The 17,638-nt window shown below is 41.9% G+C and overlaps 2 protein-coding genes across 2 annotated transcripts in view; one reads left to right on the forward strand and one right to left on the reverse strand.

The window, feature by feature from the left end:
- The window catches only part of pdk1 (pyruvate dehydrogenase kinase, isozyme 1), a 6,784-nt gene extending 3,976 nt beyond the window's left edge, over positions 1–2,808 (forward strand). The window contains exons 7-11 of the mRNA XM_035676112.1: positions 180–256; positions 356–454; positions 549–659; positions 1,281–1,394; positions 1,506–2,808. Of these exons, the coding sequence (XP_035532005.1) occupies positions 180–256; positions 356–454; positions 549–659; positions 1,281–1,394; positions 1,506–1,646 (542 nt within the window). The 3' untranslated portion in view covers positions 1,647–2,808. The remainder of the gene's footprint in view (positions 1–179; positions 257–355; positions 455–548; positions 660–1,280; positions 1,395–1,505) is intronic.
- Positions 2,809–3,274: 466 nt separating this feature from the next.
- Positions 3,275–17,638, reverse strand: part of ppp1r9ala (protein phosphatase 1 regulatory subunit 9A-like A) — a 19,799-nt gene continuing 5,435 nt past the window's right edge. Inside the window, 17 exon segments of the mRNA XM_035676098.1 lie at positions 3,275–4,523; positions 5,246–5,434; positions 6,175–6,291; positions 7,708–7,909; positions 8,110–8,181; positions 8,269–8,326; positions 8,408–8,738; positions 9,456–9,607; positions 9,793–9,919; positions 10,010–10,106; positions 10,657–10,886; positions 11,133–11,186; positions 11,316–11,474; positions 12,088–12,220; positions 12,491–12,595; positions 13,042–13,162; positions 13,437–13,569. Of these exon segments, the coding sequence (XP_035531991.1) occupies positions 4,365–4,523; positions 5,246–5,434; positions 6,175–6,291; positions 7,708–7,909; positions 8,110–8,181; positions 8,269–8,326; positions 8,408–8,738; positions 9,456–9,607; positions 9,793–9,919; positions 10,010–10,106; positions 10,657–10,886; positions 11,133–11,186; positions 11,316–11,474; positions 12,088–12,220; positions 12,491–12,595; positions 13,042–13,162; positions 13,437–13,569 (2,439 nt within the window). The 3' untranslated portion in view covers positions 3,275–4,364.

Raw genomic sequence — 17,638 nt, forward strand, 5'->3', positions numbered from 1 at the left:
AAGGTAACAAAAACACAACAGTTCCTATATTCAGGTGATTATACACTAATGAAAATGCCAGTAGATCCTCCTAAATGTTTCACACTGGACCTTTTTATGAATAAATACATATAAATGATTGATTGAACCACATCTGATTGAATTCTCTCTAACCTGTGATCATCTGTTTGTCCTGACAGTCAAAGAGCAGGGAGCATCCGCCACCGTGGTCTATGTCCCATCTCATCTGTATCATATGGTGTTTGAACTTTTTAAGGTAGGTTTTGCCTTTTGAACTCTTAACTGGTTCCCATGTCGCAGTTTTCTATCTTCTCATCCCGCCTTCCTCTCATGTTAAACGTTTTGATCGTTGCAGAACGCCATGCGGGCCACCATGGAGTTATACGGCGATGCCATGGAGTATCCTTCCATCCATGCACAGGTGGCTCTGGGAACTGAAGATCTGACGGTCAAGGTAAAGCCGCTCTGCTCTGTGGTCTGTACGGTTCGTGGCAGTCAGGTGAGTTACTGCATGAGGAAGACTGTTCACAGCGTATATTCTTCTCCAGGTGAGTGACCGAGGAGGAGGCGTGCCGCTGCGCAAGATCGACCGCTTGTTCACCTACACGTACTCCACAGCTCCTCGACCCAGCATCGACGGGTCGCGTGCTGCTCCTCTGGTCAGTACTCCTGATGTGTGATCAATAGTGTCTGAATTAACGTGGTTATCGACTTATCCATTAACACTAGAACAGAAATAAATGTGTTACATTTGTGTGGAGTTATTAACATTAAAGTGAGACACTATAATTACATTATGTACATTTTATTATTTTATTGATTATTGTTTTGCACACATCCTCCTGATCCTGAAGTCAGTAACAGATCAGCTTCCTCTCATTATTGTAACTTTGATTTCAGCCATATCGTCCAGCCGTAGTGATTGGAGGATTTAAAGCAGACGTCACAGCTTTTTCCAGAGCTTTCAACCAGTCAGACGGTCTTCAGTTTGCTCAGTGACTGTTCTGAATTACTTTACGCTTCCTAAGTTCAAAACAAATAATTACAACACTTCCATAGTGCTTCCAGAGCTTTCAACTGTATCACATGGTCTTCTTATTGTAACACTGCTTTAAAGAGAGATCCTGGTGCCCCTTTAACATGTATACAGCATAAATAATCAGTTATGTGTTATTAACTTGCTCCAGTGCCTGTCTAACTGCTCTGTTGTTTTAGATTTTAGGGTTTTGTGTCGTGGTTATGTTAAAGGTGGAGAAATTAACTTGTTTTCCTTTTTCCAGGCCGGTTACGGGTACGGTCTGCCCATCTCTCGACTGTACGCCCGGTACTTCCAAGGGGACCTGAAGCTGTACTCCCTGGAGGGTTATGGAACTGACGCTGTGATCTACATCCGGGTAAGTTTTACATTAACAGTATGTGTGTGTGTGTGTCTCTCACACGCAAAGGGAGACTGTATTCGTGAGTTACATCCATGTTTTAACTTTACTCTCTCGACCCTCCGTCAGGCGCTCTCCACAGAGTCCATCGAGAGGCTCCCTGTGTACAACAAGTCGGTCTGGAAGCACTACAACACGATGCACGAGGCCGACGACTGGTGCGTCCCCAGCAAGGAGCCCAAGGACATGACGACATATCGCAGTTTCTAGTCCCAGTAGTGGCGTGTGCAAGAGACGACAGGTGTGTGTGTGTGTGCGTGTGTGTGTGTGTGTGTGCGCTATGTTGATAATTTCAGATTTATTTGCACAGAAAGTAACAACAGAGGTTTTAGTGCCATATAGAACAACGATTTATTCTGGAGAGCAGCAGCCAACAAAAATATTTTTTTCCCACTGGCACTTATTAATGGTAATGACTGGGATCAGCTGTCTAAAGAGACACAAAGCTCAACCACTACTGGAGTTTTGAGGCTGGTGCTATTATTGAATAGCACCAGCCTTTTTTCAACAACATCAGATAACAAACATTTTTCATTCAGGATCCATTAAATATGGTTGTTGAAGAATTGGGAAGATATCCGGAGCTGAAATATGTGTCAGTGCTCTCTGGTGGACAAACCAGGTAAAGGTGCCACTGTTTCTAAATTACCTCAAACATATTTTTTTGACATTTCTGTAGTGAACAGTTATTTATCAACAATATATAACAAATTATTTAATAATAAATAAATAACATTATGCATTGAGAGGAACAACACATGTAGGTCTCAGTATTTCTGCCTGAAACGTCCTGCGTGGTTCGATGCCAGCGGGGCTGAGGAAAAATGTTTTAGTAATTTGGGTGAACTCGTCCTTTAATGTATGAACCGTGTTTGTATCGACAAATTGTCTTCACAGTTTGTTCTGCTGGTTTTAAGGCTTTTTCCTGAATCACTTAGCTGCTTCTTTTTCTTTTTTTTGAAGTTAATCCGTGTGTAGTTTGTTCATCTCTTCTGCTTCATGTGAAGTTTAAAACTTTGTCAGGAGAACTTGTTACACAATTAGTTGCTGCCATTGACTAAATATAAATATATTTATATTATATATATATATTATATAAAATATATATATGCTGCTTGTTTTTATTTTAAACTTGTTGGAGAGTCTAAAATGTTTAAATTTAGGGCATTTCTTCTTCAGTTGGATCCAATCAACATGATCAAAAAAGTATTAATGGGTTTGCAATGGGTTATTTTTCCTCACAAGAGTCGTCACTTACAGCCAGTTATAGCATAAGTTAAATAAGCTATAATTAATATTTTCCATGTTGCACTAAAGCAGTTATGCTGTATGGATCATGTTCAGTAAAACAAAAATAAACAATTCAAACGCTCTTATGTGTCGACGATCTCTTCTTGTAAGTAAAAGGTGGAAACTGATCAGTTCTTTGTGTTACTGTACTTTCTGCCCCAGGTTTGGTTTAAAGATCAATACAGTTAAAAAGTGACGTGATGTTAAATCAATTTTATAGCGTTGATATAAAATCACTGTTACTGTGAGAATGTTACAGTTTGTATCCAGAGTTATGAGTCATTGGAGGAAATGTTTAAATCCATTATTACAACTGAAGGTCCATATCAAACAGTATTATGCAATCAAAACACCAAAACAAGCCACAGCCTCAAAGAAATTAACACACTGAATCAACATCCAACATGTCAACAATTTAATTTATTACAGGACTGCTGTGTAGGATTGTTATTCCTCTACTAATATATAAAAACCTGTCAGTTTACAGCCATCTGGTGCTCACTGTAAACTCAAATTAACCGAAGAAAAGAGGAAGCAAACATATCACATAAAGTCAAAATTAGTTTATTGATGTATGTACCAAGAAATGTTTCTCTGATTCAGAAGATGTGGAAACATGATTTTCTTGCAGTCCCAACATGTCGTATTGTATACAGAACATGGAGTCATGCTTGAAGAGAGAAAGAGAGGAAGCACTTCGGTTTCGGCTGCGAATAACTCATCGTTCAGCCTCACATTCATTCACGACAGCGCTGTGCTCCCGACTCACACAAGTCCTTGTCGTTGGCATGTCACCGCCTAACGGACCGGTGCGGTGTACATGTAGCAGACCTGCGTGCTGCGTGGTCGCGGTACCGCGTCCACACACAGCCAGAGTCCGGGGACAGCAGGAGCAGCATTCACCTCGTCCCTACTTGATTTGTTTGTTGCCTTTCATTCAGCAAAAAAAACAACAGCCTAGCTATTCTACTTAGTAGAAAAATGTCGATAATATAAAATGAACATTGGTATTTAAGTAAAAAAAAAAAAAAAGATATGCAGTTAAGAGGCACATGTATAAAACTTATTTATACATTTAAAACCTTGTCGCCCATTGAAGTTTAAAAGACAAATATAGTGCTTTTATCTGTACAATAACCGTTCCTGTAAAAGAGTTGTACATGGGAACAAGCAAGTTATACTAGCAGAAATATAAAATGCAGAAAAAGCTGTGTACATTTGACTTCCATAGGTAAATGTGTGCATGATCTGCTGAACAACTACATCTGCAAACAATTATAGCTTCGAGCTTTTTAGTGGTAAAAAAATGTTAAGATTCCTTTTTGGTCACATACCCAACTCTTTGTGACATTCCCCATCTTTCATTTAAAAATGGTTTGAGCTGAAAATGTGTTAAAAATATTAAAGAGAAACAGTGATGAGAAAAGAAACGGGATGCTACGGTATGAACATAAATCATAACTGGCACCTCAGTCGGCACAGGTCCTCTCCTGGCAGTCACGCCCTCTGCCTGTTGGCATTAACGCCATGTCACATGAACGTCATGGCACCAAAAGTGTATATATATATATATAAAAAAAGGGGGCAGCTCATGATCCTGCTACAGATGGACTTTATGAGTTGTGCAGAGCTGCTGCCTCAGCAGACAGAGTCAGCACTGACTGGGAGTCTCCCACTGCGTCGAACCTCCTTCTCCTTTTTCTCTCTCTGTTTCTCCAGCTTCTCCTGAGCCTTACGCATGTCCTTCAGCTTCTTCTTGATGGTTGAACGGTCGCTCTGACTCGACACGCCGAGTGCCTGAGGGGAGAAAGTGCACAGATTTAAGGCAGAATTATGCTACTCTACATCGTAAACATGTCAACAAATAAGGACCAAAGTAAAGCTGCAACTAATGAGTTTCATCATTAATTAATCCACAGTACAGCAAACTAATTTATTTTACTGTAACATTAGGCAAACTAAAGGGGGAAATATTTTCCAGGTGACAAATTGATTAATTAAAAACAAAGTTGCTGTGAAATACGACTTTATTTAAAATAAAAATGATTGGTGTGACGTTTTATAAACAAACCCTCAGGATTGATGTATAAGTGTGAGAAAGTTAATCCAGACGGAAACTTTTCTTCTGAAGAAAAATGAATGAAATCAGGTTGTAAACTATAATTTATCCTAATTAAAACTGTTATTTAAGATGATCCTATTCTACAATTGTATTACAATATACAGTCTTGTCATCATCCCAGTGTTATATTCCTGTCATAGCATTTTCTCTTATTTATGTCCTTAATATTCTTTTCCTCTAAAATGTTGCTAAACTTTTAATTTATATTTATCTCTAACTGCAACTTCTGGCCACAAGGTGGCAGTCAAAGGCTGACAAGACAATTTAATAGTGACTTATTTTACAATGACAGAGGCTTTGTCAGATAAAAATAACAACATCACTCTTAAACTATCATTCCATAATCACACAGGTGATTCAAAGTTAATTATTATCATCGAGTGCTGGTTTTGTTTACCTTCAACTTGTCACTGTCCAAATACAAGAGCTGCTGGCCGTCCACTCCCTTAGCTGTGAACTCAGGTGTGTATTGGTCCATATTCATGCCCATCAACCAGTGACAGACCTGTTGATTGGTCCACTCAGAAACAGGCCGGTTCTGCCACTGATACTCTTTTCCTGAAGCTACCGGTTCATCATCCAAAGTCTACAGAGGACACAGATAATGCAGACAGATATCAGAAAAACAATCGTTGTTTGAGCAAGAACATTACTATTTTATACTTTTAGTTAGTTCTGAATACTTCTGTGTAGGAATCTGAAAATCTGAGTGGTTTGTATCATAAATGTTTCTGTACTGTAAAGGAAAGAGATGACTCATGTCTGAAGCATGGCAAAAATAAATGATAAAGACCTACAGTATGTATACAACAAACAAAAACAACATGTACTGCAGCTTCTGTTGAACAAAGCTGAGCAGAGTACACATTTCTCAAGCTAAAACACACAAGCGTGCAGTAACAGCAGAATACCAACACATTCTCAGATGCAGATGTGTGTGTTCACACTGAGACACTTAAACTATAATATCAGAAAGACAAACAGACGCTGAACCACCACTGAGCAGGCAGCACAGCAGTCAACATTGTTCTGTGGTCTGCCAAAGCTTGTAAAGAACATGAAGCGCTGGTTGACGGTTCTAACAAAACACAAACTATTAACATCACAGCTGACTTAAGAAAAGCTAAGCTGCAAGACTTTAAACAGAAAACAAAACAGCTTTAACACACACACATGCAGGTCTCTTCTACCCCCTCTGCATTCACAATTTAATCTGGGCTATGAAAAGGGGAGAGGCTCAAAGAGCATGCTTGAGAATGTCCCCTTTCAGCCGCATCAAGGCGTCCCACTCGGCTTTTGTGGCAGCGCAACAAGGAGAGCACTCACCTCGCTGGAAGAGAAGATTACAGTGTGTGAGCGCCCAGACAGATTGGGTTCGGCAACTAACCCAGAGATGTGTGAACTGGGACTGGCGGGGCTAGAATCATCTATGACTGAAAAACTCTGGAACAAGTGGAAACAAGGAACGCATTTACTAGTCACACATCACCAAACAACAGTTCTGCACTAGGAGAAGCAGACAGACAACACTACAGGTGTGAGGGGTTAAGTGCAGTGCTGTTTCCAAGAGGATTGGGATTATTATCGTTGATTAAAACTGTGGCAGCAACCCCGGTCGTTGATTTGAGCCAATGAGTGACTGATCTTCAACATGTGAAAGGAAAAGGTGAGTAAAACTAAAATCAATCCACCACCAAAACTACACCGACAGCTTCTAAACCACAACAACTAACACTACTACCTCTAATGAAAGTAAACACACATTCAGGTATGGGGTAATGTGTTCAGTTCAGTCGAGTAGACGCTACAAAGATTAACTATTCGGTGCTCATGTAGTTTCAAAGTTAAACTGTGGCTTGTTTTTTTTCCAGGTTGGTTCAAATTTGAATAAAGGAAATGTTGTCCAGATCTGCAGGCTGTGGCACCAGCTGTGTGCAAGTCCATAAGCAGTTTAATGTCAATGTAGTAAGAGCATTAAGGTCTTACAACGAACAGTTAACTTTATACACACGTCTCTGATCAAACGTCCGATGAGCTGGTGCAACAAGCCCCTAGAAACTGCGGCCTTCATGTGCTTCCTCTAATACAAACCACAAGGCTCTCTGCATGAGGATACAGGGACATTAGATGACATTATTTTCACACTACCACATACCCACTACAAAAGAAGCAGTGAATCATTCATTCATTCACAGGATGTATTGAGGTGAGAAATTACAAATAATCGCAGGACTACGTGTGTTAGTAACGTTCTACTGTGTCGTCTAGAAACCAAAAAAGGTGAAACAAGAACGTGTATACTGTACCAAATCTAATGAGCGACTGAATAAAGAGGACCAGGAGAGATTTGTCTGTTTGAAGGAAACACGGTTCAGTGAGATAAATGTCCAGGCAGCACAGCGCTGACAAAAACTACCATAATGCACAGCGACAAAACCCAAACTGTTCTCTTAGTGATCATGCCATCGTGGTTCAGCTCGAGTCTTGAACTCATTAAACGGTATCGTGGGAACACAAGCCCCGCCGCAGCCTGTGTGACAGTTTGAAGGCGTTTCACTGGATGCGTTTGATGTGTCAATATTTGCAAACTCATTGAAAAGCCAACGAATCTTTCCCCTCGCTCTCTCTAATGGCTAACATATGGATCCGTTTATTGTAGCTTATTTGGAGAACTGATCAATGAAGGCGCGTGTCTAGAAACTGCCTCACATTATGTGTCTACTAGTTTTACTCTCTCAGCGAGGAGAGGAGTATATTATTATTACAGTCTCATCTGTGTAGCACTGTGCCTGATATCTTATTAATGCTGTGATACTAATACTCTCCATGTCCGGTATCTATTTCCTAATAGTCACAAACCTTATTCTTGCGATCCTGGCTTTGCTCACTGCTGGTCTCGGTTGCAGCGTACGGCAGACTGCTGCTGGAAGATGAGGGCTCTCTGTCTCTGTCCCTCTCTTTGTCTCCAAACCAGGAGAAGGGCATACAGGTGGGGATGGAGCTCATTGAATCAGCAGGAGACAGGTTCCCTCCAGACTCCTCCAGTAACTCCGCCGATCCCCTAGGCGCAGGCAAAAGAGGAAGATACAGTTATCCACATTCAGTGTACAGTGTAATGCTTTAAAATGACTCAATGAGTAATAACCATCAGATAAAAGGGAGAAAAGTATCCTTCAAGATATTATATTCCATTTCTGCCAATAGATCCTGTTACACAATGTTCCACACCTTTAGGTTTTTATAAATCAAGTTGAGCAATACCTGCTGTCCAAAGACGCTCTCATTGCCTCCTTGTCATGTTTTTTGCCTTTGCCACCTGACTTCCGCAGGCCTCTGTTGATGAACGGTAACATTTGTTTTGTTAGAGCAAAAATGATGATATCTTACAAACGAATGACAGTGATCACTACGCAGACTTACCCAAAGTCTGGAAATCGTCTTTTAGGTTTTCCTGTTGTCGAGGACTCATTTAGCTCCTCTGAAATTAAACCATAATAAATCAGGCTCAGTAAAAATGCTCCTGCAGGCATCACGTTTTATTCTTTTTATTCTTGCATACCTTTGAGCTCTTTGGCCTTGCCTTTGGACTCCCTCTTCTTGGCACTGCGCATGAATCCGGAGGGGGAATGTGGTGACAAAGTCTCTTTAGGAGGGGACAACGAAGGACTTCCGCTGATTTCAACACTTTCTCCCAGTGATGGCGACAAAGACGGGCTGCTGGAGAGCTCTGCCTTACTCCTGGATCCATCTTTAGGCTCCACTGGATTATCTTTCTGTCCATTCCCAGGATAGCAGACAGGCACCGGGAGGGACAGGCTCTCCTGGATGGACCTCCTTCTCCTGGGAGATTCCTGCTCCTCCTGCTCCTCCTCCTCCTCCTCTTCAGTTTCCTGTGGGGCCAAAACTAATTATTTACACAGACAATGCAAGCAGGAGGGGATAGAAACTATTTATATAACAGAAAACTCCTCAGCTCTGATTGGCTGACGTATGTAAGACTGTAGACGACACACCTGTGACACCGTCACACTAAAATCAGCCTAGAAACTTCTTGATGCAACAGGAACACTTTTATTATCCTTTTAATTAAACTTTTTTTATTTATTATTTGTTATAATGTATTATTAAAGGTGTTTTATTGTTTTTAAAAGCAAACAGACACTAAATGATGTTCCCCGTTGTATTTTAGAACTGCTGTGAGTATGGGAAGATATTCCTGTTGTTTTAGGGAAAGTGCTGCCTCAGCACTGCAGCACAAGAGTGGGTCAAACCATGCTAACTTTGTTTCCTGACAGAGTTGTTTCTAAATTTTGCATACCATAAAACATAAACCCCACCTTGTTCACTGTGATTGTTCAGCTCACATTTAACACAGAGTTACATTTAATTTAACTTCTTCTGTATAGAGGGAGACACAGGCTGTTTTGTCACCATTAGTTTCACATTTTGAGCATGAAATTGCTTTCTTGGGGTTTCAGGTTTCATGTCATACCTTACATCTGGCCTCAAGAGGCTGACTGTTAAATCCAATCATATGCTCATACAACATGGAGCTTTGGTTTGCAGCAAATTAAGCAATGTATTGCCATCAGCTGTTGCTGGCTGACCTGAGAGTGACTTGAAGTCACTGCGAGGCTCTCCTTCAGTTTGGTCCGAGATGGAGGCTGACGTTTGGCCTTCTGAGCCAGCAGGCCTTTTGCTTTGTGTGCACTGGTGTCCAAACGCTCAGTCTCAGGCACCAATTCACTCCAGTCTTGTTCTACAGAAGAGAAAAAAAACAAGCATACCAAACAGGTTGGAAGACGGTGTGCACGGTTTAAATTATTTACCAGGGTCATTGGAGTTTATGATGCGTGCTGTGAATCTTTTACAGATTTACACAAATAAAGTGTGACGTGTGTTCTTCCGTTTTAAATGTTATTTAATTCTAGTAGACCTTTGTACCTAGTAGTGAGTCAACAGATGCTGTGTTGGTGACTGAGTCTTGGCCGCTCAGTCTCTTATGTGCTGCCGAGTCCTGACCGCTCTGACGCTCCACACCTGAGGCCCCTCCGGACTCCAGGGCAGCTATCTGTTAACAAAACAACACAGGCTCCTTTCAGTGTCTCTAGCAACTCTGCTGCGGTATATAAGGGTTAGTTGTCCTGAGCTGAGGTCTTACCCTGTTCTGCAGCGTCTCCAGCTGCTCCCTGTACCACTTGTCTTTTTCATCTAGAATTTTTTTCAGCTCCTCCTCTTTCTTCACAAAGTCTATCTCTCTGGGGAGGAAAAAAGGAAATGGCCCATCAGTCCTTTAGCTTGTAAACACGCTCCATGTGACAGCTATAAATGACGGACAGATCTATTTGGTTATTGTTATACTGCTTCATATAATACACCTTCTGAGTACAAACACTGCATGTTTTGACTCCACTTTATACCAGTTTAACTCTGACCTCCTCAATCTGTGCTCCTAGTTAAAGTCTAATCAGACATTTCTTCTCTTTTAAGTGTGTTTTTAAATCCCATCCTCAGACATCTTTATGTAGCAGGGTGAGTCTTCACAAATGTTATCTCGACTGCCGGGTTGCTTAAACTATGTTTCTGTGCAATCTGCCTATTGTATTTATACAGTTACCCGTCCTGAGTAAATTAATAAAGTTACTATAGTAAGTAATTATACTAAACTCTGACTGTATTTTTATGTAAAATACATTTTGGTCAACATTTGTTGTTTTTAAATTTGTTATATGAATAAACTGACTTGAATAAATCATAGACTCCAACCCCTACAACAGTGTAGTGTTGTGTTACTTAAGACAAACTCACTTCTGCTGGTAGTCCTTGAGCAGTTTCTTAGCCTTGTTGTACTTCTTGTCCAGAGTCTCAAACTGGGTTTGAGTCTCAGCTAATTGTTCGTTCAAACTCTTGCACAGATCCTGGGCTTCTAGCCAGTAACTCTCCAACTTCAGGATTTTGTCGTTGCCATCCTCGATCTTTTGCTCCAGCGCAGACTCTCTGGCTTCCCACAATGATTTGTCCTCCTCAGACACCCTTAGCTGTACAGAGATGGTGACATGTTACTCTGGTGTATTACTCATTGTATTACTCAAAAGAAGAAACATAATGTATTTTATATATATATATAGTAATTACTGATGGATGAAACTCCAGAAAATATAGTTTATAAAATATACTTTGTTTGGTTTCTTTTTGAATGTTTTATATTGTACATTAATTTCTCTTGTATGTTATAAATATATAAATATCTTGAATAAGGTAATTTAATTTCATCCTAATCAAACCTTTTCCTTCAGTTGATTTATTTCAGCTGCGGCGACGCTGTGCTGGAGCTGCAGCTAAAGAACAAAAAAAGGGAAACAAAAGATTTGGTTACACCCATCACTGTATGATATTAATAATCTTTGGTTGTCTAAACAGAACACTGAATCTTTAATATAATAAAAAAGTGGTGGTGTGGGTGATACCTCTTTGAACTTGAAGGTCATCTGAGAGCTGTCCATGTTGGTTGGCATAAACAAAGCCTCTGAATCAGGCAGCTCAAACACCTCTGCGTTACGCCCTGGAGAGAAATTGGAACCCAGAATCCGCTCATCTACTCCGTCCTCCTCCTCATAGCGCTCCTCCTGAAATATGACATCACACATGGCATCAAATATTGCAAACACCAACACACCCTTCATGCCGAGGAACATGCTCAGCGTGTGTCAACAACACTCCCAGTGGAACAGTGTACCACAGTCTGAGGGAACATTGTAACATCCTAACCAAATACTGGTGGGCTGGTTTCAGTCTGTCTGCGGCGTCAAACAAAAAAAACAAGATTATCAACACACTTACACACACTTTGTATAACCACAGAGCCACCTGAAGCTGGGTCCACTTCCTCACTGTTAAGTTACGCAACATTACTTTTTTGACTTTGTCTGCTCCAGTAAATCTTTGCCCAGTCTTGCTATCGTAAAAACAGGGGCTTGCGGCTGCTTGAACTTTGGGAAGCAAACATTTCACAACTGTGGCAGACAGGTAGCGGTCAAATGAACACCTTCCAACCCAGCAGAACTGTGACACATGGCTTACTCACAGTCAGCTGCACTCTACTCTGGCTCCTGGTTAAGCTGACTGGGATTGGACTGGGCGGTGCAAAGGGGCTAACGCAGTGTTCATGTCATCAATGTGAGAACCTTTCCCATTCCTACCATCCCTCCCGTATACGAGCAGGGCGTAAGGTTGACTCACCTCCTCTGTGGAGTGCTCATAGGGGTCGTCCATGTGTTGTTGCTGTTGCTGGTTCTTCTCCTGCTCTAGTGTCTCGCTTATGAGGCGGGCTACCTCGCTCTGTGTCCCCGGTTTCTCCCGTCCAATCATGAACCTGTTTTTTGTTTTAAAATGCAATGTATTAGTGTGAATATTTACTGGATGTGCTGGTGTTTCATTTCCCTCTGATAAATGGTCAACAGGCCACGGTACTTTGTGTTACTTCTTTTAATTAAAAGAAAAAAAAACCTCCGGACTCTGGAAGTAAATAGACTTAGTCTATTGTTTTTCTAATCACGCTAACAGTGTCTCAGTCTTATCACCAACCAAAAAGATCTTTTCAATAAGGTTGGTTTGAGGGGTTGGAGATGGACTTTGAGCTGACCTCACTGTGCCTTTGGTGTTCTTCAGGACTGTAGCAGCGAACAGTTGGGTAACGCCCACCAGACTGATACCATCCACCTCCACTATCTGGTCATTCACCTGTATGCTAAAGATACAGGAGACAGTAATATCAAGGAGAGGGTTTCAAAGCATTTCCACAGTTATATTCCACAGTTATGCACCGCTTTCAGCATAGGAGTAAAAAACAAATACAAAAAATACAGTAGCCTCAATGCAGCTAAAAATGTCTGGGAAACAGACGCAGTGACACTATTTTCTTTAGCTTTCTCGGGAGGTTATTAATAAATCTGGTTGTTTGTATCTTGTGTGTCACTCGGCCCTGGAGGAATGATCCTATAATGCAACGTTAAAATCTGCTGTGGTGCTGTAGTACGAAGTGAGTGTGAGCCATGTTTCCGGTTGTATACAAAACATTACGAGTGTCTCTAATATTTCTCCCAAAATAGTCTGCGAATGGAAAGTCGGGGCTAGAATCACGTAGTGTGAATATTGGGTTGGTGCAAAACAGGAGGTTTCAGCACTTGAACTCACCGTCCGTCGTTTTCAGCTGCTCCCCGCTCTGTTATGGTTTTCACAAAAATGCCAAGCTTCTCCAGACCCTGGTCAGCTCCCACTCCCATTCCTATGATACTGATGCCAAGTCCATTGTCTCCTAAATGTAGAGAAGGTCCACTTCCATTATGTCCGTAACACTCAAAAGATTAAGTATAAAGCTTAAGATCAGTAACTGTGTTAGTTGTGGAGCTGAGGAACTATTTAATTCTAACTAATAGCATTTAATAGCTTTTGTCAACCTAAATATTCTTGATTTAAAATCTGATCCAAAGTCACAAGATTGCCTTTGAGGGCTGTACATTGTGTGCAGCTAAATGCTTTTAGAGATTTCTTTTGACACATGAATTTACCTTCACTGCTGCTAAACTTACCTTTCTCAATCTCCACAGGGAACACGTCCATCTTCTCCACTCTCTTCTCCAGCTCATACTCTGCAGACGCTGCCACTGGATCCACATCATCGTTGCGTCGGTCATATTCCTCATTGGAGAAGGTACTGAAGACCTGCGTTGGTCAAAATATGAAGTGCGTAGCTTCAATACAACACCTTATGTGTCCTAGTAGTGGACCATCACACACATTTATGTTACGGGGGAATCTACAGAGTCTGCAGACATTCTGAGTTATTCCTATTTACCCTGGCAGGCTGAACAAGGACACATTCTTCATTTGAGAAAAAACACATGAGAGGAATAACTCATACTTTGGACCTTTACTAGGGAAACCAGTGCACCACTGAACCACACTAACAGCTGCTGAGGGACAGCAGAGCCCTTTGACAATGATCTGAATCACTGCGATTGAAATTCAGTCCTTTATTCAACTGTGGCCATTGTTCTCACAATAGTGTCTGACAGATAATAAAGCTGAATAATCCTCAGTTGTCTAACTACACCGACCGCATCATCGACTCTTGTTGGTGATCTTTTCCATCTTCATAATATCTCTGAACAGATGTAAATCAAATGTCAGTGACACTGAAGCAGAATAACCCAAAGACACACTCTTGAGGACTTTCATCAGAGTTTTAAGAAGTTGTGAACTTTGCAGGCAGGCCTCGTAAAGCACTGGATGTGTCCCAAAGGCTGTTTTCTGGTTGGAATTATAAAGCAGAACATGAGCAGCGTGGAAAGTAGGGCACAGCTGGGGAGAGCGGAGCACTGGGTGTAGCAAAGATCAATGTTCGGAGGCGACAAGTGAATCATCGACACAGTAAAGAAGAAATCAAATAAAGAGCAATACAAACAATCCCCAATCCCTTAATGTTCAGCTAACTGGTGTTACCCACATACAGCAGCCTGTGGGGTTGTTACACACGACCACTGACACTAAATAAATGGACCGGAGGTGGCCGTCTGTTGTGAGTTACGACATAAAGACGAGGTGGTCCATCGGTTTGTGTCGTATCTCCTCCAAACTGTCCAAAACCCAAAGTGTTTTAACTTAATACCATAAAGGACTAAGAAGAACAGCAGCTGACTTTCAGACCTCTGTAAATCAGTATTTGTGGGTATTTCTTGTTGCCATAGTTAACAGCACTGCAAGGTCTTGTGAATTATCTTCATACCAGAAAGGCCATTAGTCAGAGATGTGGAGGTCTGAGTAAGATCAAAGTCTTACTGTAACAGAACAAAGAGAGAAGAACCGGAGAGAGTTTCATTGTGAGAGACTCGTTTACAGATTGTTGATAAAAAGTAGATCAGAGTTCAGCAGACTCCATCTGGGCGTAATGCCTGATTATGGGGATGAACCCAACATAAATCCCCTGATTGTTCATCGTCAGTCTCTACGGTGAATGTCATACTGGTGATCATAACTGTGTCATACTGGTGTCATACTGGTGGCAGGATGCTGGTATCAGAGTGGGAAGGTGATCCCTACAGGAGGACCAGAGTAGTGAATAAAAGGCTCACTGATGGGATGAACGGAAGAAACAGAAGAGCTGCTGCTTGGACATTAAACAGAGGAAAATGTGAAAACAGAAGAAAGGATATCTGCTGTGCTCTCGGAAGAAAATATGAAGTTCTATCAATCACTTATTGGCTGACATTATCAAGTGAAGTCAAGTTAGTGAGCTGGGATAGAGCGGTTCTTGGAAGAGGAGGATCCAGGATACAACATGCACAAACCAAGACGTGCACATGCTCGTAAACTTGACAGGATCATCAGTGAGTGCTGAGACAGAACCAGTCTACCTGGGACTTGGTAGGTTTAAACATTTTGTGTAAAAATCTTCCCGAGCTGCCAAAATAGGCGATACACCTATATCCTGAGTTTTAGTTAACAAACCTGTGATTCCACCTCGTAAACCACAGGTGAGGAATTTGCACAAATGATTTACCAAGCTTAAAATATACTGCACAGGGCATCAAATACACCTGGACAGTCTAATGTACCACCATAACAATACTGTGGTGTGACTAATGTGTGAGTGGTGCTACTATGATGTAAACTTGTAAAATTGTCCAACCAGAGATGGAAATGTACAGAATAAAAGAGGAGTGGGGCGACAGGATTGGCTGACTGACTTGCCATGAGAACGTATGACGTAATCAGGTAAACATTTCCACTGTGGGCAACAGAGTCTGCGGTCTGGATCCTGCAGCATGTGAAGACCTGAAGAATCAACCACAAACACAATCCCCTTCTCCCTCGGTCTGTCTGTCTCCTCACTGTTTGGACGAAGCCCAGAACAGTGCAGATAACACTTTTCCACTGAGCTCTCTGTCTAATTTGTCAATGTGAATTACTGTTGTGGGACTATTTCTGTTTTACAACATCCTGCTGATAATCACACACGTTTATTGAAGGTCCTTCTCTCCTGGAGCCTCAAACCAAATGAAAGAAGATTAGAAATTAAAGATTGTTGTGTTTTTCCCAGTGGTAGTTGGGCGTTATTATCGTTATCATACAAAAGGCGAGGCCACTGCACGTAGCATTGAAGATTACGACTGTTTTCAAATAACCAACAAGCTACTCAAGACATCTTTGTCCTGCTGGCGTCTTTGAACCAACTCTGCACGTCTCCGAACAACAAGCTGGAAAGCGTTTCTATAAATAGGGCTGACAAAGCTTATCAACGTCTAATTTCTGCGGTTAAAAACGGGTTCACAGAACTGGAGCAGACAGAAATGTCATTAAGGATGAAAGATGTTTTTCAGTTTAGACTTTGGAGACTTTAGTAATTAAAGGTTGAAAATGTAGGCTAATAGAATATAGGGAGCACCACCGCCTCGTTACGCCCCGGCTGGTTTCTCCCCCCGACTCTCATGACTTCCCTGTTGCCATGGACTCCCAGGCCTTTTCCGAACAATGTCCTCTTCTTTGCTGAAACCCAATCACTCAACCACTGTTTTCTTTGCAAGAAAGACAGAAACCAATCTCTTCATTAGGCTCTCCCTCACAGCTCCCATCGTCTCTGTCTCTAGTTATGTTCAGCACACACTCGTCCTCCATCGGCTGAAACCAGAACAGGAGATCAAACAGGTTTAGATCAAACAGGTATCCAACATGTTGAACTGAACTATTACTGTGGTCACTGAGGTTGTGATGTGGGTCAACAGACTTCATATTTCCATTTACACACAAACTCAAGCTCCCAGCAGTGTGTGTGGGCTTTCCATCCATCTTCAACGACTGCAGCGGTCGGCGCTCTTTACGTGTGCTCAGACGTACACGCTGAAACCCTTCCCGTCTTTCTCCGGTTCCCCTCCCCACAACAGAATACCAATGTGGGAAATGAGTCAGCAGCTGCGAGGAAAAGCAAACCAGGGAAATCTCCTGCCAGTGCAAAACGAGGCCTGACCACTGGATTGGAGTTTGTAATGTAAGCGGGGCCACAAAAAGACAACGAATGAAAACACGCTGTGGGAGCGAGCGGGGGCAGATCAGGGAGTCATTAGGGAAGAAGGCACGAGGCCCAGTTTTTAGATCTCGTGTAAACAGACCAGGGAAAAGAACAAAATATATATCTAGTACTTCCTGTATGGAAATGTTAAAACTCTGTTAACTTCAACAGTGTTCGTGTGTCACAGGCCGACAGCAGGAAGAGGTGGAGTCCAAACACAAACAGGTCCAACAGGTTTGTTTGTAAAAGCTTCTTTGGTCCTGCAAAGTTTGTTGAAACGTTCAGTCCACAATCAGAGCATCCACTAATGTGTTTGTCTCTGTGTTTCAGGTCAGTCAGCCACAGACTCGTCACATGCCAAGCGGTTTAATGAGCAGCACTGAGCGTACTGCATTAGTATTCTGCCCTGTTTCACACACTTACAGGTGGCCGAGGGTCCTAACAGGGTCTGTCTGTCTGTCTGTCTGTCTGTCTGTCTGTCTGCTGGTTGACGAGGACGAGTCACACACAGTCCTCTGGCCCGCACAAGACTCGTCTCATTTAGGAAACAACAACACTATGGGATGAGTTGACCACAGAGTATGTCGCTTTTGATTTTCACTAATCACATGAAGTTCTGAACAGCTGAACACTTTATAACCCTCCCCCTCCTCACCCTCCTCCCCTTCTCTCCCCCTCCTCACCCACACACCTACTCAGGAGATTTATATATTTATCTTTGTTTAC

Source organism: Morone saxatilis, unplaced genomic scaffold, assembly GCF_004916995.1.
Source record: "Morone saxatilis isolate NCDOM2014 unplaced genomic scaffold, NCSU_SB_2.0 Contig5, whole genome shotgun sequence".
Lineage (NCBI taxonomy): Eukaryota > Metazoa > Chordata > Actinopteri > Moronidae > Morone > Morone saxatilis.